General features: G+C 36.1%; 1 protein-coding gene across 2 annotated transcripts in view; it reads left to right on the top strand.

The window, feature by feature from the left end:
* Positions 1-21970, top strand: part of LOC144973188 (DNA ligase 1-like) — a 63236-nt gene that overhangs the window by 4278 nt on the left and 36988 nt on the right. The window contains exons 2-8 of one of the 2 annotated variants that reach the window (XM_078915331.1): positions 28-150; positions 693-963; positions 2047-2167; positions 2995-3224; positions 4404-4551; positions 4871-4936; positions 8240-8339. In XM_078915331.1, coding sequence (XP_078771457.1) covers positions 28-150; positions 693-963; positions 2047-2167; positions 2995-3224; positions 4404-4551; positions 4871-4936; positions 8240-8339 — 1059 coding nt within the window. The remainder of the gene's footprint in view (positions 1-27; positions 151-692; positions 964-2046; positions 2168-2994; positions 3225-4403; positions 4552-4870; positions 4937-8239; positions 8340-21970) is intronic. The other variant, XM_078915332.1, reaches the window with a different exon arrangement.

The following is a 21970-nucleotide window of genomic DNA, read 5'->3' as shown; positions in this document are numbered from 1 at the left end:
TTTATTATTTGTTATTTATTCTTACAGCTCATTCTTTTCTGCCAAGCCTGCTCAAAAGTCATCGACTGTAGACTCTAAGAGCAGTGATGCAAAGTCTAAGCCTAAAGACTCTGAAGTGAATGTTGATAAAGATAAAATAACAGAAGCAAGGTGAGAGCTGAGATGTTTAATAATCCATTTAATCTATGTAGACTTAAAGATAGATACAATTAGGATTAGGCTTATCATATTTGAATTTAAGTCAGTGTTTATTAATTATATAACATTTGCTAGGAAATGTTTGTGCAATTCAATTTGATTATATATAATATTTTACTTCTTCATATTATCAAGTTAACCTTTAAGTTCAGATAATAGATTAATCTTTGTTAAAATAATGTTTTAAAATACGATCCTGTTTCTTTACTTCATTTTTGTTTTTATTTAAGATCTGCATTAATTGTTGGTTTTTAGATTTACAGTTTAAAGTGTCATCACACTCTGCTTATGTTTATTACTATGCGATGATACTCTGTTTATGTTTATTGCTATGCGATGATACCCTGTTTATGTTTATTGCTATGCGATGATACCTTGTTTATGTTTATTGCTATGCGATGATACCCTGTTTATGTTTATTGTTATGCGATGATACCCTGTTTATGTTTATTGTTATGCTCATGAATCTTGACATTTTAAAATCGTATTTCCAGTACTGTAAGAAAATCACCCTCCACCCCTGACAAACGAACTTCACCTCTCAAACAAAAAAATGGTTCACCTCCTGATCAGGATTCGCCAATCAAGAGATCCAAACGTGGGAAGAAGAAACACATCATCGAGAGTGATGAGGAGGAGGATAGTGTAGAGAATGCTCTTGAGGACATTCCAACAGCAAAGGCAAAGGCTGAATCTGCTGGAGTTCCTTGTAAAAAGTTGGAGCCTTGTACTCCTGTCAGCAAATCAATTGCTAAAACAGACATGGTGGGTTGTTTGGTATAGCGGGATTTTTTTTTTTTAATTTAAAAATTGAGCTTTTTTATAGCGCAATATCCACTAAATGTGCTCAATGCGCTTTACAAGGGGTCCCTGACTAACAGTAACACGTAACATGTAGAACGAGACATGACGCCTGTCAGGCGATATTTCAATTTTTTCTGGACAGAGACAATGCTGTTAACGGCCAAGTACTCATTTTACACCTGAGTGTGGTGAGAGAATGTGAGTAAAGAGCCTTTTCCAAGGGCTCTACTATGCGCCAAGCAAGGCTCGAACTCGGGACCTTCCGATCTGAAAGCTAGTGTCATACCACAAGACCACATAGCTGCACTATTGATACTTTGATACTCTTTTCTTACAGAGTGTTGTAAATTACAGATAATTACTCAGGTGGGAATTTCCCAACATTTAATGTTTTACACTTCCACAGCCATCACATTATCATTGTCACTGTCACACTCACCATCATCACAACCACTATATCGTTGCGATCTATCACTGTTATCATCATCGTCATCATAAATTAATACCACCATCATTAAATCGTTACAAACACCTCTACTTGAATGCACCACATTTTGCCTTGGGGATTTTGAAGGAACACGCGTATTACTTAAAAAATGCACTAGTCAGAATAATCAATAGATTATTACAATTCAGAATCACATTCTTTACTGCTATGTTATAAAAATAATAACCCTATTATCAGGCACTTGGAACGATTAGAAGTAAATAATTGCTTTCTGTTTCCACAAAGAGAAAGGCGCATCAATGTTCTTCTCAATTTGGACATGCTTACAAACTTCAATAATATGAATTTCATACAATAAAAATCAGGGAAATGTTTAGTTGTATAGTGTAGCTTTTTCTATAATAGATAAATATTGGCATACACTTATACTATGTAATTTTAGATAATTGCTGCAAAATAATCATTGCATTAAATTGGACTTGCAAATTCCTTTTAAATCTCATTTATTTTTATATTTGTGATACCAACTTCTCCAAGGTTTGAATTGATTTCAATTGATTTTTAATATTGCATTGGATATTCATTTTACACAACAGAAAACTCCTGACAACAGCAAACAAGATAGACCTGTCCCCATGGATACTGGAGATGGACCTGTGCCTTCTCCCACCAAAACACCAGAGAAAACACCACAGGGTCTCTATAAAAGGAAAACAGGTAGATAACTCGAAAATTCTGGATTCTCTTAATTATTTGTTTTCTTTTAGGGCTCTTTTTAAAACAATTTTTTTTTTTTATTTTTTTTTTGCTATTGCAGTTGGTCTTGTGTTTAATTAAACATTTTTTTTGCCTTTATAGTGGGGTAGGGGAGGGGGTGGGGGTTGCAAGATAAATTAAAAAAGACCACAAGCACATAGATTTCTGTTCTTAATAAAATCTTTAGTTTCCATTTAAAATTAAAGTTGTATTGATTTCAGGGCTAATGTGTTGTTCTTGTTTTAAATGTGTTTCCTTTATTTATGATAGCGATTGAAACCTCTATCATCTCCCAAAAATGGAACTTCAAGACATCACAAACCTGATTCATTGTCATGTGATATAAAAAAAAGAAACATAAACACATTTTGATTTCTCAATTTCCACAAATTTTCTTGGATTATTTTTTTTACTTAGGACTCAGTCAAGGTTTAACCACGTCATATAAAAAGGGAAGATAGAATTCTGTGATAGGAAGTGTCACACTAATAACAGATAAATTTCTTGCCCAAGGAAATGTTAAAAAAACACACCAAAGTAAGGATTGAACCCTAGTTCCGAGTCTACAAGGTAAAAGTGCAATACCTTATCCACCACCATATTTCCCCACATCTTGGCTTGTGTTGCCTGGTCAACTATTTCAACTCTCCCCATTACGGGGATGAATAAAACAATTTCATTCTATTTTTGTCCGAGCTTAAATTAAATATCAATTTTTAGATTTGCTCATTTCTAATTCTAAAACTGCATTTTAGTGACAGTATATTTTGTAATTATTTCCTTTGTAGCCAGAAAATCAATGGGTGCTCATAGTGGTTTAAAGAGAAAATCGTCAGACATTTCTTCCCCTACAAGTGCAATAACAACCCCAGTCAGTGAAGCCAAAAGATTAAAGGAAAGTGAAAGTGATGTCAAAGTGGAGACAAAGGAAAAGGGAGATTTGGACACTAGTTCAACAAAGGATATGAAAGTGTCTGGAGAAATTGATAGCAATAAAGATGAAGTTAAATCTACTGAGGTGAGTGGAATAATGATTCATTGTTATTATTTTATGCTGTCTTTGCCTTGGCAAAAATATAAGTCATTAAAAGTCATTGGACAGTTTATGTCATGTGGAGGTTAGTGTCACTTTAAGATATCATGATAAATATTTATATTTGCTGATGGAAATAAATTGTATAGCAGGGATGCCATTTTTACAGCTTTGGAGATTCTATCAGTCCTTTTGATTTTTCAAATAGAATGTAGACATTTGTTGACAAAAAATTTATTTGTGATAGATTTTGTTACACTCCGGGTTTCTGAATAATAGTGCCTCTGTTCCAAGACAAAATTGTTGATTGGCGTGACGAATAAGAAAGTTTCAGATTACAGTGTTAGAAATTATTGGTCACTAATTTATCATGGTAGGTCTCAGCATGTCTGAATTATATGTTGTGTGTGTGTGTGTGTGGGGAGGGGGGGGGGGTGGGGGGGGGAATTGTAGCTGAAAATTACTGGTCACCACCTTTCGAGGAGAAATAGAATAATATCAAGATGGCCCTTTTACTGTTAAAAGTGTTAATGGGGTTGATTCAGAAAATTGATTTCATCTCATCTTATTAAAGGCTGTGGGATAATATATTCTTTCATGACAAGATAAAAGTAGCAATCATAATAAATCAAATTTGTAGTCAATTAATTCAATTATGACAAACATTGACATTAATCATTTTCATATATTATTTCAACCTTTGTCAATATAGTTATAGTGGTCAATAGAACTGGCAATTTTTGTTTGGAACATAATGCAATTCCAAGCGTGATATATGCGATAAAGAAAAGAATGAATTATGTTTATATTATGAATTGCTCCTTCAAATACAAATTTTGAATTTATCATCCCCTGTAAAATTAGTATGAGAAAATTTTTATGATTGTTGGATTCAAGTCATACATAATATGAACAAATCTATACATTTGTCTTATATCCCCACAAACGAACTTGAGAGAACCAAAGTTATTAATCTTTCCTCATATTACAAGATGTCTTTGTCTAATATCCTTCGCCAGCTGCTTACCTGGTAATGTCACACAAGAGGTGGATTATTAGGCAGTAACTGCAATTCATTTTCAAATTAATTCTTTTACATTTAAGTTCCTATAGGCATGGATACAGAAAGATATATTTAATTCATATCCTTTGAATTTGGGACAGAAAAAAGAATCAACAATTGATAGTTCTAAGGAAAAGTCTAAGACAGAGAATGGGACAGCTAAAAAGAAAGAAAAGGGAAAGAAGTCTCCTAAAAGTAAGAAAAAACTTTTGGATGAGGACAAGAAGGATGATAAAAAGACAGAAAAAGGTAAGAGCAAAATGTTTGAATAATAAAAAGAGATAAAAACGGGAGGGAATATGTAAAGATGTGATGACCGGTCATTTATGTTCAAGTAATGATAATTTCAATATATTTCAAGTTTGCCATTTTCTCAGCCCCCAATCCTCTGGTATATGACAAGATAATGTCCAAGTAGGTGTCTAAGAGAAGAATCAATGTTTTCATTATTTTAAGGAGGGTGGGGGGGGGGGGGGGGGGGATAGACAAATCTTGTATCAGTCACAGTACCAATGATGATTTGATTTTTTAGCTTACAGAAATAATTAAGATTCATTTTGTATTTCAGAAAAGAAATCGGAGGTCAAAGACAAAGAGGATACAAAGAAGTCTGGAACTGTTCACAGTTTTTTCTGTGAGTTGCAAAGTCTCTAAAATGTTAATGCGTCCCCTCACAGTTCCAATACTTCTTTAAAAAGTCAATTTTTCAGCACCTGTGATGTGTATGTATGTGATGGCAATTCGGATACTAATGTGAACAGTGTCATAGCTTTTGAACTAATCAATATTTTTAAAGTTTGTAAACGGTGTGCAAAAGCTTATAGAATGCCCAATCCCTCCATCAAGTCTCGGCACTGGCCAATGTTCATGGAACTAAAAGAAGATGGCTATCCCCATTGAAAATTGATTAAAGATAGAGGTCAGAGGAGTCGTATGATTTTTTAAAATGCGAATGGGGAAAAATTGAACTGAAACTCATAAAGGTAATAATATCGCCACATATGGAGTCAGTGTTTTGACCAAATAGCATCCCATTAGTGTAGCTTGTTTAAAGGGTGCAGTACTAGCCTTGAGAACGAGCTATGCTCTGGCAGACTTCTATCCGCCACTCCTAATGAAAACATTGGCTGCATTAATGACCTGATAAGGATGGATAGACTTATTAAAATCAAGGAAATTGCTTCCGTGTTTGATATTTAACAACCAATGTGCGCAGTATTGTCCATTCTAAGTTTGGATTTCAGAAGGTTTCTGCAAGATGGGTTCCCAAACTGCTCACTGGAGATCAAAAGTTGCAGTGATTAATTGTCTCTCAAACACCTTTCAGACGACAAAAACAAATTATTGTGGCTAGCTTGGCATGGGAAAATCTGAGGGACATGAAATTTCGATCATTGGAGATAAAACATAGGTACATCATACAACCCTTGAATTTAAGCGGGATTCCATGACTTTCAAGTATCCATCCTCACCTCCCGAAAAGAGTTTAAAGTGCAACAACCTGTGGTGAAATGAATGGCTACCATATTTCGGGATTCAAAAGATGTTTTTATTGTAGACTTAATACCTTGTGGTCAAAGTCAAAGCATTAATTCTGCCAATTACTGTGCAACTCTCGATAAACTGAGTAGTCGTGCTATACAAAAGCGTGTCTCTGGACATGCCTCTTTTGTTTGAAAATGCACCCCCATACAGAGGGTCAGATAAGAAACTGCTTTCCGTGTTATGGCTGGGAAATATTACCCAACCATCTCATAGACCTGATCTCGCTCCTTCAGACTTCAGACTATCATCTCTTTTGGTCCCCAAAAATGTCATCTTTTTGATTTTTTTTCTTTTTTCTTTTTATATAGCACAATATCCACTAAACATGCTAAATCCACTTTACAGAGGGTCCATGGCCAACAGCAACACTTAACAATTAGAATGAGACATGACACCTGTTAGGCAATATTACAATTTTTTTTCAGACAGAGACAATGCTATTAACAGCCAGGTGCTCATTTTACACCTGAGTGCGGTGAGAGAATGTGAGTAAAGAGCCTTTTCCAAGGACTCAACTATACACAGAGCGAGGCTCGAACCCAGGACCTTCTGATCCGAACGCGAGACTACATAGCCTTATCTTGGAGACCACATCATGGAAGCTTGAAGTTCAACACAGATGTGATCCTCATGAAAGAAATAAATGACTGGAAGGGCTAAGCTTGACGGAACTTTCTCCAGGGAAGGCATACATTCATTGACGCACCGTTTGCAAAAATACATTGATCTTCAATTCGATTATGTTGAAATGTAGACAAATAGTATGTGGAACTTTGGTGTAACTTTGAATGAGTTACGGTAAAAATGTTTCAAGATATAACGATTTTCACCTTGGTTTCCGCAATTGCCCTCATATATAAATGCTACGACCATTTTGTATAATTAGTTCTTTGATTGAACCAGAATAAAATTAAAGGCCTAAAAATTAAATTACGTTTTAAAAAACATCAAATTTTAAAAACCTATAGATCCATAATATCATTGAAATACTATATGTCAGTATGTAGTGTCGTTAAGAATGTCATCAATACTGTGAAAATTTGACACAAAATGCTTTGTATAATATGCATTTCTACAGAGGGGAAGGGGGCTGTATGTGAGTTAGAGTAAATACACTTCTACTGATATATATAGTAATGCGCAAAAGTATGTTCACACTTATTTCTTTCTTTATATCTTTGACTCAAACCAAGCATTACGTTTTAAAGGTTTATTAATTGCCTATCGATTTAATGTAATTATATTCCTAATTTTACATTCAATCAAAAGATACAATGTGTAGAATTTGAAACTTCGAAATTTCGACTTTGCAAAAATGTACGCAGGTAAGAATTTTGGGGAAAGCAATGCTGCGGAAAACTGACGGCACTAATATGATAGGATTTGTACACCAATTTTGAAATTCAAAAACCTATTGAAATCAACATGACTTCACATGATTTGATAAACAAAATATCAACAATATCGGTCTTTTTTTTTCCTTTAACTGTAAGTATACTGGCGCTAACAAAAATCTTACCTAGACTAAGTGTTGAGGATCATGCCCGTTTGATTGGGCATATTCAGGCCGGGCTGTCTGTTGCAGAATATTCGCCTAGGTTTGGTATATCATGAAAGGCTATTTACAAATTAGTATAGAAGTAGAAGAAAAACGATGGACGTTTTCAGAAAGAAAATATTGTTCAAATCAGAAACATGGGGTTGTGGTTCTTTGGTAGTTCAAGGCTGGATAATGGGAGGTCAAAAGACATCCAGCTGAGAATAAATGTCAGGTTGTCACCTGAGAGTTACATTAGAGACAATGAAATTGGAACAGTTTTTGTGGATGACAATGCACCATCTCACATGGTTCGAATTATGCAGGGCTTTATAAGAGAACATTCATTTTAGGCAAAGGCTTGGTCATCAGTCAGTCCTGACATGAATCCAATCCAGAATATGTGAGATACTATAAAGAAAGAAGTACATCGTCTAGGTCCTCATCAAAACGGAGATGATTTAAACCAGTTTCTTCAAGATATCAAGGATAAGCTCACTGCAGAGTTTATTAATAGATTGATTCACTTTGTCCATATGGAGGCCAGTAATTTCCCTGCATCAAGTTAAAGGGAGGCACACAAAATGATAAAGTTGAGTAAATTTGCAAACTCAATTTTTGGGTGTCACTTCTTAAACTTTCAATATCCTGTTATACAAGACATTGAGCTTGACATAATTATATTCATTGGATAGAGAGATGAATAAGCTTTCCACTGATGTATAACAAATGATAATAATTGTTTTGTACTCAAAATTATGAGAGTTGAAATGAGTGTGAACTTAGTTTTGCACACGACTACATATATCTTTTCTTTCTCTGATAACAATATTTATTTCAATATCCTCTGTCTAGCTCCTAAAAGCACCAAAAATACAGAGGCAGAGAAAGAAGCTGGTAAATCAGATACAAAGAACAGCACTCCAGGCAAATCTCTATCAGGAAGCACCAAAAGGTAAGAAAATTTTATTTAAAAAACAAACAAAAGAAACCCAAACTTGAGCTTTTATATAACGCAATATCCACTAAACGTGCTCAAAGCGCTTTACAAAAGGTTCCTGACCAACAGCAACATGCAACATATAGAATGAGATGCAATGCCTGTTACAATTATATTACAATTTTACCGACAGACACAATGCTGTTAATGGCCAGGTAGTCGTGTTACAGCTGAGTACAATGAGAGAATGTGAGTAAAGAGTCTTTTCCAAGGACTCAACTATGCACCAAGCAAGGCTTGAATCCAGGAAAGCAAGTGTCATACCACAAGACCACATCGCCGCAATTGGCAAGGGTGTGGTCATCAGTCAGTCCTGACTTGAATTCAATCCAGATCTAAACTGGATTTCAATTAAATTAAGTTGGGACATAGTAAGAAAAATAGGCATAAATGTAGTGTCCAATGCAAGAAGATCAAGATGAAGAACAGCAACAATAACGATAGACAGGGTGCTTGTTTTATCAGAGTAATTTCTTCCAGATTATTCCAATTACCCAATCACTGGTGACTAGACTATAGACAAGAAAATGTCTGATGTGATTGGAATCAAATCTGCCAGGGAGCACAACAAATGGAGCCACTGAACTGGGAGTTATTTGTGTGTAAATTTCATTAATTTATTATGTGTAATAATGGTGTTTAGAATATTAATCTAATCTAAGTGACGCTTTTTATCCATGGCTTTCTTTTCTTTCCTTTTTAATTAAAAGTACAAACAAAACATCTCACCGAATTAAGGGGTGATTAAAAAATATATTTATTTATTTATTTTTTTTTTAGTACAATGCGTTAATTAGGCTTATGAGTAGTCTGGCTAGACAATACTAGGGGAAAAAATTCTTTGGGGAAAACAAAGCAGTGACAGAATTTCATAGTCACGTGGCTTTTTGCCCTCTCTCTGTATAAAGACCTAATGTCTAAACCTTATTGTTTTTTCTTTATAAAGCAAAGTACAAAGTGGAATATGGTTTGAAAAGGAAATATGGTATATTACATTTACATTATGGCCAAAACATTATTGAAAAAAATGTGTGTGTGTGTGTGTGTACAAGGGAAGGAGAGAGCTGGGGGGGGGGGGGGGGGGGGGGGGGGGTGGTTAAGAAAAGGAATAGAGCGACAAGTTGATGAAATGTAAACCGAGATCAAGACTATATAAATCAAGCATAAGATCGGGGGTAGGGCGGTGTTATTAAAGAATTATAGATTGCGATAGTGTTTTTATTGCCCCCCCTCCTTACCCTGTTAAGATATGATTTTTAAAATTAAGAAAGAAGGGAATGGTGCCAGAGAGAGAGAGAGAGAGAGACAGAGAGTAAAAAAAAAAGGAAGAGTAGAGAGAGAAAGAGAGAGAGAGTGGGAGAGGAAGAGTGCGTTTCAAAGTTATATTTAAAATAAAGGAAAGAGATAAACTAAAGACCTCGGTTGACCTGAGTAAAAGAAATAGGTAAATATGGATTATTCTAAAATAAAATAGAAATAAAGTAAGCTTAGCTTAAAAGTAGTGTTTTAAAATACAGTAGGCTCATTTCCTTTTCTTATAAATTTACCTGAAGATGTCCAAAGGCTGAAATGTCGTTTACTTTGTGTTTATCTTTTTATGAGTCATTTTTGCTCCCTTTATTTTTCTATACACTGTATTATTTACCTTTCTCAGATTATTGAAATATTAGATTTTCTGTTTGCAATCGTTATTATGGTGTAAAATTCTATCATTGCATTTTTTATTTTAAAAGTTTACTATGTTTTTTATTTCATACCTTTTACCATCCACTTTTTCATTTTTTAAAATATTGGTGTCATAGTCACACCATACCTGCCAACCCTTCCTCTTTTTGCGGAATCATTCCGCATAATCGGTCTACATTCTGTGATTCCTTATTCAAGGCAAAAATTCTGTTTTTCAAATAAGGGACATTTTAAAAAAATCATATCTAATAAAAACATCAATATGAATACGGCTGAGCTGGATCATGGATGAGTAAGCAGTTTATCCCTACGTTTTCCAATGCCATTATAATTCATGGCAGACGCCATCTTACCTCGAGTGTGTGTTCAATGGTAAAGCACCTAAAGTTGTATCTGACTACTGAACAGATCCCTGCCTGATGGTGACCTTATTTTATTGTTTTACTGAATGAGTTCCTGGCATGGAATTCTTCATTTTGTGGGGGAAAATTGAAGGTCTTGCCTTGGTCAGGTCAATATTAATTCTGCTTTTTGGTGTCGCTTTTTAGTCTTCTGATCTCTCTTTGGGGCTATTGGGGGTAGAAGCCTCTGCATTATGTTCTGTTAGTGTGTCACTGTATATAAACAATGCCGTGATTGGTCAATCATATCTGGAAAAAAAAAGGAGATCCTTTTTTCATAAACTGTTTTATCAACAAGTTTATAAAGTAGCATGCTTTTTTAGACTCAATAGGTTTTAAAAATGGGTGTTTATTGTCACTAGACTAAATGAGCTGAAATGTGTCCTGGTGTATGACTATAATAATGATGAAATGATGATGATACTGGTTATTAATATTATTATTATTATATTAATAATGATAAGGATGATGATGATGGTAATAATGATAATAATGCGAGAAATAGTGACAATAGTATTAGTAGTAATAATAATGATAATAATATCATGGGGAATGGGCACATTTGTTGCGCATTTTATTATTCTCTCTATAATATGATGAGCCTTTCCATATGACTTCAATTCTTGTCTTGAACTGAGACCACTCCGTTTATCCTGTCTCTCCTTGGAAGCCAGTGAATGTGAATGTGGGAATATGATTATGAGCATGTGTATGGGGCGGATGAAAATTTGTTTGCTCTGTAAATCATCTCCTTTGGTGAGTCTGTATTAGAAACCATCTCCTTTTACTCTGTGAGGATCTCATGAAGTCCATTAACTTGGAAATGGGTAGATTGTAGCTTCGGTTTATTTTGTAAGTTATTTCCCTTTGTGTGCTTCTATTTCTTGAGTGCCTCTAACTCAATGTTGCATATATAAATATAAATTTATTTAAGTACCTTGTGTAATTGTAATATCGAATAATAGGTCTCCTGTCTTATTCTACGTTTGTGTTAAGTGTTGCTGTTTGTCAGGGACCCTTTGTAAATTGCGCACATTGAGCACATTTAGTCGATATTGCGCTGTATAAAAGCTCAAGCACAAGTTTTTTGTTTCGTGGCCACTGATTTGATCATTTGGCCAACGGAGCCAGAGTTTATCTCAGTTTCTATAACTTTGAAGCACAGTAACTATTGCTACCCTTTGGATAAGATCTTCTTCCATTACAAAGTGGTTTCCACCATATCTAAAAATTCCAGTCACCCAATCACGGCAGGATGGACAGAGGGTTTAGATGAAAACCTTGAATGCTTCTGAGACAAATACTAGACTATTTGCTTGTGAGAACACTACTCTCGCAATCGAGATATCAGTACCATCTTAATTTTCTTTGATGGTTAAATGACATTGAAGTGTAGTAAGCGGGAAATACAACGTTTATCCCTTTGAAATGACTCTTAACTCCAATGTTCTTACCATTTCTGGGTTTAAAAGGATTACCTGTCACTGTGACTGGCGAAAAATTATTACACTTGCACCTTACAGGCTGCATGTTTTGTCTTAGATGCTCATTTTTTATTTTGGCTAGAGACCTCTTGTAAACCGCTTTTAGTTCATTAAGTCGATATTTCAGTTCATGAAGGTTTCTACTTTATTAACAATGGCTATGACTAACTCAATAAATCTTTTTTACAGTTGAAATCTTAAAAAGATTGTTAAGGGATAAAGTACTCAGAAAGATAAAATTAAAAGAGTATTAGAGAAACCTTCCAAGCGGTATTACAGAGTTCTGTAGGAGGTTACGTTGTGGTGAAACCATTGAAATGCATTCCGCTCAGACTAATATCTGTACTTCCGTCTTTACTCCAATCCACAATGATAATTTGATAATAGTGATGGTGGTTATATAGATGACGTTGTTGGTGCTGATTATGGTTATAGCACAGTCGTATTAATCTTTAATATGAGAGAGGTGATAAATGATAATCTTGAAGATATTAATGATAATTCTAATGGGATCTTATGATATGCTCCTGTTTCAATTTTTGACTGTGCTCAAGTTACGTGGCAAACAGATTTTTGTAATTGGTATAACATTAATAGGAATTGTGTTATGAATTGACCCTTTAAAATTTAATATATTTACATTACACGCAGGATAAGCAACACGATTCTGGGTGGTGTTTTTTGTCCTCCCATAGTGAGAGGGAGGTCAATTGCTGTGGCTTCCATACCCCTGTATTGTCCTTTTTAAAGCTATAGAAACCTGAATAAACCTCTGCTCCATAGGCCTAATGGATCTGATGGACTGCTCATTTATTGTTTTTTTTAAAAAAGTACCTATACGTCTCTAGTGCATTAGATTACATCAAACGTCCGCGACAGTTGGAAACATGCTCAAATTTTCTCGATTAAATACCCTTTTGATCTTTTTCCTATCAAACTGTGGCCTTCGATTTCCATCTGTGCCGATCCTTATCAATCTATTTATCCATTCAATCCACTCAACCAGTCGCCGCCCCTCACCATTCCTTCGCGTCCTTGCTTCTCTACTTCTTTCATTCATTTGACTGCTAGACCACTTGACTAATGTTTATTTCGTTGCCCGCCAATTTCCCAAACATCCGGATAGCCAATCAAATTAGATAGGCCTTCCTCACTACTTGGCTTGCGGGTACCATCAATGCACACACACACACACACACACACACACACACCACACAACATACATACACGCACACACACACTCATCTCCCCCCTATTTTTCTCTCTTCACCTCCCCCCCCCCTCTCTCTCTCTCTGTCTCTCTCTCTCTCTCTCTCTCTCTCTCTCTCTCTCTCTCTCTCTCTCCCTCCCTCCCTCCCTCCCTTCCTCCCTAATCTCCCCTCTCCATCACCTGTTAAATTAACCATACCACAAATTTTGCTTGGAGCCACCCCTTTCTCTACCCCATCCTCATCCCCATCCCCAGCCCGCCCTCATTCAAATCCACTCCAATTCCTCAAAATTTCACTATCACTTTAGCCTAATTATTTTGCTTTAAGTATTTAAATGGAAGGAAGAAGTACGAATAGATTGCCACTCTCTCTCTCTCTCTCTCTCTCTCTCTCTCTCTCTCTCTCTCTCTCTCTCTCTCTCTCTCTCTCTCTCGATTTATTTATATATATACATATATATATATATATATATATATATTTATTTATTATTTATTTACTTCGTTTATCTTGTATTGTTGTAAGCACACCATATCGATACCCCGGTATAATACCATCCTTCGTGTCCATGTCCGTACATTGTTCAAATCTTAGCTCATGATGACCGTCGGCTGAGTGGTCATCGCGTCTAGACTTGTGGAAAAGTCGAGCAAAAATATAAAAATAAATAAACAACTACATGAGGCGATTCGCGGTTTTCGAGCAGACCCCACCACGCTTATATTATCATTTTTTTGGGGTTTTTTTTGGATAGCCAATAGCTTGGACTATCTATTACTTTATCACTGTCTTACCTGTTTCCAAACCACTATTTAATATATTCTGAAGCATTTGAAGTGATAGTTTATTATATGATATGATGTCTTAATCATAAAATGTAGATTATCATCGATTTCTCTCTTATTAAAATTTTTATTAAGGGCGTCAACTATTTTTTTTTAAAAATTGAATAAATACGTAAAAGGGAAAAAAAAAGTAAAGAGACAAAGCATTTCCACACGCACACACACACACATGCGCGCGCGCGCATACACACAAACAATCGCTTGCCTTCTTTAAAATGTGAAAGGGTGTCGCGGAGGTGTGTGTGTGTGTGGGGGGGGGGGGGGGGGGGAGCAATTTTAAACAAGGTTCTAAATAAACAACACCCGCGCCCCCCCCCCCCCCCACCCTTCTTTAGCTTTTTTAAACGTTATATTACGATCAATTTCCCATCAGCATGGTTAAATACTCCGTCCTCCTAAAATGTCTGCTATACCCCTATATCTGTTTTCCACCTTGGGCGCTTAAATGACCTAAATAGTGTCGAAAGCGCCGTTAAACACCTAAAAACAAACAAACATTTTCCACCTTACTTACTATCTGTCTTGGAATGCGATTACTTGGCTTTGTCCTGGCCTGGGACGGAATCTATGGCTGGGAGGGAAACAGTCATATATATGTAGTTATAGTTTTGGGAGATAGTATCTCCCCCCCCCCCCCTCTATGTTATGTACTGTTATATTTGTTGTTTAAAAAAAAAAAAGTATAATGTAACCATTAGAGTGTGTTCCTCTTAATGGGATTCTATGTTGGTGTCTCTGTGTTCTCCAAATAAGTACAACTCTTGGAATCTACATCTGTTCCTTATTTGCACAATTCCCCTATATCTTACTTATTATTGTGTGCTTTCGATTGTAAATCTATATATTTTTATACTATCCTATTTTCCTCCTTTTTACAGGCGCTGAAATGGCTAAATGTGTAGCAAGCGCCGTAAAACCCATTAAAAAAAAATACTTCAAAGTTATGAATATACATAGCGCAATATCCACATGTGCTCAAAGCGCTTTACAAAGGGCTCTGACCAACAGCAACACATAAAGTGTAGAACGTGATATGATGCCTGTAAGGCGATATTACAATTGTTCAGACAGAGACAACGCTGTTGACGGCCAGGTTCTCATTTTACACCTGAGTACGGTGAAAGAATATGAGTAAAGAGTCTTTTCTAAGGACTCAACTTTGCACCGAGCGAGGCTCGAACCCAGGACCTTCCGTTCCGAAAATGAGTGTGATATCACTCAACCACATAGCCGCACATACCAAACTTTCGTTTCATTTTCGATAAAATTCATTGACTTACAGATGTCTTCTTACTTACTTCTTCAGTGAGAACCAACATTTCATAGTTCTATGACTTTTTCGCAGTATCGGGGATGCCAAATGTCCGTTTTTTCCTACTTCATTTCATGCAGCAGCTCAGGAGGCCACAAAACGCCCTTCTCAATACAGAAGTTAATATTAAAGGAACAACGGCCCCAAGCTCTTGTATAGGAAAGGGGTAGAGTAAAGAGAAATGATTTTGTTTGTTCATTTACACGGTTCGTTTAAGGTGAGATGTGTTGGTCCACTCATTTTCAGACTTTTTTTTTTTTTTTTTTTTTTTTTTTTTTTGTTTTTGTTTTTTTCTTTCTTTCCAAAAAACGTTTGGCATCTCTGTAGTATGAAGTAGGCGGGCTTGTTTCTAGTAAGGGCACCTTTCGCATAATTTTGCCAATTTTAGCTGGTTACGCAGATGCGACGTAGAAATTGTACGAAAATTGTAAGAATTATTAAGTTTTTAAAAGCCCTATTGTTTTTCCATTCAAACCATCGCCGCACCAATCCATTGCATTGTCGTCAGTTTAAAAAAAGAATAACAGGAAGAGATGAAGTGAGTAGGACGAAGTCTCGGGTTTGAGAGTTTTTGCCAAGATGAGAGTCATATTTAAATCGATCGATATTTGAAGGACGAGTTATCTGGACACATTTTTAAATATGTGTTTTTCCACAGTGCGGCAGTATAGTAATATAGTGCTAAACTAATAAGGCAGGAGCAATAATTGAGTCTTACTTCAAAACCTGAAATAATGGACCCTAGGACTGTTTCGTAATTGAGCCAATTTGCCCCGTTCCTCGCCCCCCTCTCTATTCTACCCCCCCCCCCCCCCCCCCCCCCCCCCCCCCCCCCCCCGACGTGAAGACACACATACACAACACACACAAACACACACACACACACACACACACACACACACACACACACACACATAACACGACACAATTACGCATCGTCTCGTCATACTTTCTTTCATCTTCAGACTTCCGTCTTATCTCCCTTTTCCACTCGCTCACTTACAATTTGTACCACCGGCCAAATTTGCCACCACCACTCTTTTTTTCCACATTGAAAATTTTGTGACAGAAAACTAAAAATAAAATGTAAAATTACAGACATCACCCGCCGTCGATTGATTTTTGCCGAGTTACAAGTTTCCAGATTATTCGATATGTTTTTTTTCTTTTGTTGTTGTTTTTTGTGCCTGCGTGTCTTAGGTTGCAAAAATCATATTAGGGTACCTGGCCGAGTTCTCTCTGAGGAGATTCATTCTAAGTACCAGTCGGTCTAATTGGATTAGTTTAGTATTTTCGCGAGTTGCTAAATCTCATTCTCTCATTTTAGAAAGAAACAAAAAATTGAGCTTTTATATAGCGCAATATCCACTAAACGTGCTGGAAGCGCTTTACAGGGGTCCCTGGCCAACAGCAACTCTTAACATGTAGGACGGACATGACGTCTGTTTGGACAGAGACAACGCTGTTAACGGCCAGGTACTCATTTTACACTTGAGTTCGAAGAGAGAATGTGAGTAAGGAGTCTTTTCCAAGGACTCAGCTGTGCATCGAGCGAGGCTCGAACCCAGGACCGTCCGATCCGAAAGCGAGTGTCATACCACTAGACCACATAGCCAACAATAATAATAATATTAAATAAAGTGGGACTGAACCGAAATTTTAGTTTCCGTATTGTATTCTCTCTCTCTCTCTCTCTCTCTCTCTCTCTCTCTCTCTCTCTCTCTCTCTCTCTCTCTCTATATATATATATATATATATATATATATATATATATATATATATATATATATATATTCTTCGGTGGTATCGTGCGGCTCTATGGTCTTGTGTTATTGCACTCGCTTTCGGATCGGAAGCTCCTGGGTTCGATCCTCGCTCAGTGCATAGTTGAGTCCTTGGAAAAAGACTCTTTACCGTACATGTTAAAATGAGTACTTGGACGTTACAACGTCGACTCTGCCGGAAAAATTGTAATATCGCCTAGCAGACGTCATGTCTCGTTCTACATGTTACTGTTGATCAGGGACCCTTTTGTAAAGCGACTACATTTAGTGCATATTGCCTCTATAAAAGGTCATATTAAAAAAAATATTACTGATCTTCATTGAAAACCTGTAATAAGCTAATTTATTAAATATTAAACATTAGAGGATTTAGGTTTAAACACAGTGACAAATCTATTGAATAAGATATATGACAGTGGTAAAATTCCAGATGATTTATTAAAGTCAGTGTTTATAACACTTCCAAAGTCACCAGGGGCCACGGAATGCGAGTTACACCGAACGATTAGTCTTATGAGTCACTTCACGAAAATTCTCTTCAGAGTACTAATGAACAGAATGAAGAAAAGTATAAAACCATAGATATCAAGAACTCAATTTGGATTTGTCCCCGACAAAGGTACAAGAAATGCTATTTTCACCTTATCAATGTTGATGGAAAGATGTATTGAAGTCCAGAAAGACTTATTTATTTGCTTTATTGATTACTCAAAGGCATTTGTTAAAGTTAGACATTGTGAGCTATTTAATATCCTTGAAGGACTAGACATAGACGGAAAAGATCTTAGAATTATTAGAAACTTATATTGGAAACAAAGTGCAGCCGTCAGGATTGAAGTAGAATTAAGTAAATATATACAAATTAAACGAGGTGTTAGACAAGGATGTGTTTTGTCACCAGACCTTTTCAATATCTACAGCGAAACAATTATTAGAACTTTAGGAGATAGCCCAGGCATTAAGATCAATGGTGAGAATATCAATAATATCAGATATGCACATGACAGCACTAATTTCAGACTAAAAAGAAAATGTACAATTACTCCTCAATAAAATAGTCACAGAGAGTGAACGTATGGGGTTATACTTAAATGTAAAAAAGACTGAATGCATGGTTGTATCAAGGAGAGAAAGAAATCCAATATGCAACTTAATAAGCAATGGAAAAACTATAAAACAAGTTCAGGCATTTAAATATCTTGGATACATAATAACTTCAAATGGCAGATGCAACACAGAAATAAAACGAAGAATTGCAATATCTAAAGATAGTTTTAATAGAATGAGTCTAATTTAAAAAAAACCACAATATCACAATGACAACAAAACATAGGGTTTTGAAGGCCTACGTATGGTCAGTATTATTATATGGCTGCGAAAGCTGGACAATTACAGAAGACATTAGAAAGAAACTGGAGGCAGCAGAAATGTGGTTTCTTAGAAGGATGTTAAGAATCTCATGGACAGAGAAGAAAACTAATGAAGAAGTATTAGAGCAAGCTGAAACTAAGAGGCTATTAATTCGTACAATAAGAAAAGACAAATGCAATTTTTAGGACACCTAAATCGACATAAATGTATTGAACATCTTGCTCTCACAGGAAAGATAGAAGGTAAAAAGAGTAAAGGTAGACCAAGAAAAACATATTTGAATAGTTTGAAAAGCTGGGTGATAAAGAAAGAGAAGAGTAATAGTTATATTAGTTTTCTGAGGTTATCTGATCAAAGAGATGAATGGCGTATCATGATCACCGATGTCTGGCACAGACTTGGTACTTGAAGAAGATTAAATACTTTAAAAAAAAAAACCCCAAAAAACCAAGACACAAACTTTTACGGGAGAAAATGGATATTTGGTTTTATATGGTTTACTGTGGCAATAAGTGTAGTATCTTAAGAGTTTTGAGCACTGTGCATGGTGCTTTAAAAATGATGTGAATACACACACACACACACACACACAATATATATATATATATATATATGTCAATCAATACGTGATGCAACCGTATTGGTACAATTTTGTACTGTCTTCGTCGTCGTCGTCATTGTCCTTGTCGTTAGTCTAGAAATCCTATCAGTTTTTTGTTGGTTTTTTTTGGTCTTGTTTTTTTTTTTTTTTTTTTTTTTTTTTTTTTGGTTCTCTAAACACCTGAATTTATAATTTATGAATTATTTTTATTTTTCTTTTGCCCCACATTTTCTTTACTTTACTCGTGGCTAATGGTAAAACCTAGTCGCTCCATTGCACTTGGTGACCAATGCTTTGGGACATATTTCGTTAAAATGACTTCCTGCCTTTATCAAAGATGTCCACGGTTGGTGCTCTACGGAATTCACGTCATAATGTTTACTGTATTTATTTCTATTATTTTTATTATTATTGTTATCTTCTTCTTCTTCTTCTCTCCTCCTCGTCCTCCTCCTCCTCCTCCCTCCTCCTCCTCCTCCTCTACTACTACTACTACACTACTACTACTACTACTACTACTACTACTACTACTACTACTACTACTACTTACTACTACACTACTACTACTACTACTACTACTACTACTACTACTACTACTACTACTACTACTACTACTACTACTACTTTCTCTTCTTCTTCTCTCTTCTCTTCTCTTCTTCTTCTTCTTCTTCTTCTTCTTCTTCTTCTTCTTCTTCTTCTTCTTCTTCTTCTTCTTCTTCTTCTTCTTCTTCTTCTTCTTCTTCTCTCTCCTCCTCCTCCTCCTCCTCTCTCCTCCTCCTCCTCCTCCTCCTCCTCCTCCTCCTCTCCTCCTTCTTCTTCTCCTCTTCTTCCTCTCTCTTCTCTCTCTTCTTCTTCTTCTTCTTCTTCTTCTTCTTCTTCTTCTTTCTTCTTCTTCTTCTTCTTCTTCTTCTTCTTCTTCTTCTTCTTCTTCTTCTTCTTCTTCTTCTTCTCTTCTTCTCTCTCTTCTTCTTCCTCCTCCTCCTCCTCCTCCTCCTCTTCTTCTTCTTCTTCTTTTTCTTCTTCTCCTCCTCCTCCTCCTCCTCCTCCTCTCTTCTTCTTCTTCTTCTTCTTCTTCTTCTTCTTCTTCTTCTTCTTCTTCTTCTTCTTCTTCTTCTTCTTCTTCTTCTTCTTCTTCTTCTTCACGAGTATCAACACCATAATTTATATAATCTCATTCGGCATTGGAGACTGATTAAATAAGGTATTAACGATATTTGAGAGATTGCATATGATTTATTGTTTGTACTGAATGTATATCCGCAGATTATTTATAGATCTCGTCCACATAATGTTACCTAGTCTTTTGCTATACACACTCTGCTAAAAGTACAATTGTATCTTCCTGTTGATTTGGTTTGTTATTTTAAAATTTTAATATAATTAATTGGAATGAAGTTAATTTCATGCATGTTGAACAAGCCAAAAAAAAATTATAATATTGAAAACACCGACCACTTCTAATGTCTCTATTGAGTCTATGCGTAGATGCGAATGTTATATTATGTGTGTATGTGTTTAGTGTGTGTTTGTCTCCAAAAGTGGGTACCAAACAACTTTAGTTTAGATGCGGTTACTGTCACAGACTGGTCACACACAGACGATAATCGATAGTGGGTACCGACGACAAATAAGTCTTATTATTCAATTAAAGACCATTTCGTTCCTCGTCGCCTAGGAAAGAATCCCTACAAACTTCATCTATCGTATCGAATTCGAAATGTTGCCTATTGACCATTTCCTTCAAGCGCTGACATAACGCTTCTTTTTTCTTTTTCTTTTTCTTTTTCTTTTTCTTTTTTTTTCCTTCCTTTTTTTTTTTACATTTTCGCCAGAGATCTCTTACATATACTTCCTGCTTGACTGGTGACAAAATTATGAGTACAAGGACGGAAACACATAGGACTGTTAACGAAGCGTATATCCACTAAACGTGCTCAAAGCGCTCTACAAGGGTCCTTGACCAACAGCAACATGTAACACGCGGAACGAGTCATGACGCCTGTTAGGCGATATTACAATTTTTTTTCCGACAGAGAGAGAGACAGGTACTCATTTTTACACCTGAGTGCGATGAGAGATTGGGAGTAAAGAGCCTTTTCCAAGGACTCAACTATGCGCTGAGCGAGGCTCGAACCCAGGACCTTCCGATCCGAAAGCGAGTGTCATACAACAAGACCACATAGCCGAAGAAACGTTATTTGCGTGTAACTTGTCCTTAAAATAGTTTCCACTGTGCTGCACACAATTTAAACACAGTGTCGATGACAAGCGCATTGCCCTAACATCGATCAATTAAAATGGCGCCCAAGTTGTGATAGAGGTCTAGTCTTAAATCGAGATTCACTTGAAATGTCGGATTTCAAGACCTTTGTTGTTGTTGAGAAATTAGACGTCATTTTAACGGTCGATATAATATTGAGTGAACGATGTTTGGATACAATGTATAAAGGCGTTTTATCAGTGGACAAGAGAATTATGTAAACGTATTGAGGACATAGATTTTGGAGAGGGGCGGGTGATCGATGGTTTAGCGCGTCGCTAAGCCACAAGACCTTTGGTTTGCGATTTCAATAGCTTTGTTTTTGTTTTGTTTTTTGTTTTTGGGGGATGGGGGGGGGGGGGGGGGGGGGGTTAAAAACATTGTTTCGTGTTTTTGTTTGTTAGTTTGTTTGCTTAAAAAAAACAACAACTATTACTTCGATTAAAATACACATTCATAATAGATTGGCGTTAAAAGAGAGGTTTTGTCTTTTATCTTAGCTTATGTGTTTGGGCATTTTTATAAGCGAATAATCCACTAAACGTGCTCAAAGCGCTTTACAAGGGGTCCCCATTCAACAGTAACACTTGACATGTAAGACGAGACACGATATTAGGCGATGTTACAATTTTAT

The sequence above is a fragment of the Berghia stephanieae genome, chromosome 5 (genome assembly GCF_034508935.2).
Source record: "Berghia stephanieae isolate SIO BIC M18660-M18661 chromosome 5, UCSD_Bste_1.3, whole genome shotgun sequence".
NCBI lineage: Eukaryota > Metazoa > Mollusca > Gastropoda > Nudibranchia > Aeolidiidae > Berghia > Berghia stephanieae.
The sequence above is the reverse complement of the archived record's forward strand: the minus strand, read 5'-3'. Positions and strand labels throughout refer to the sequence as shown.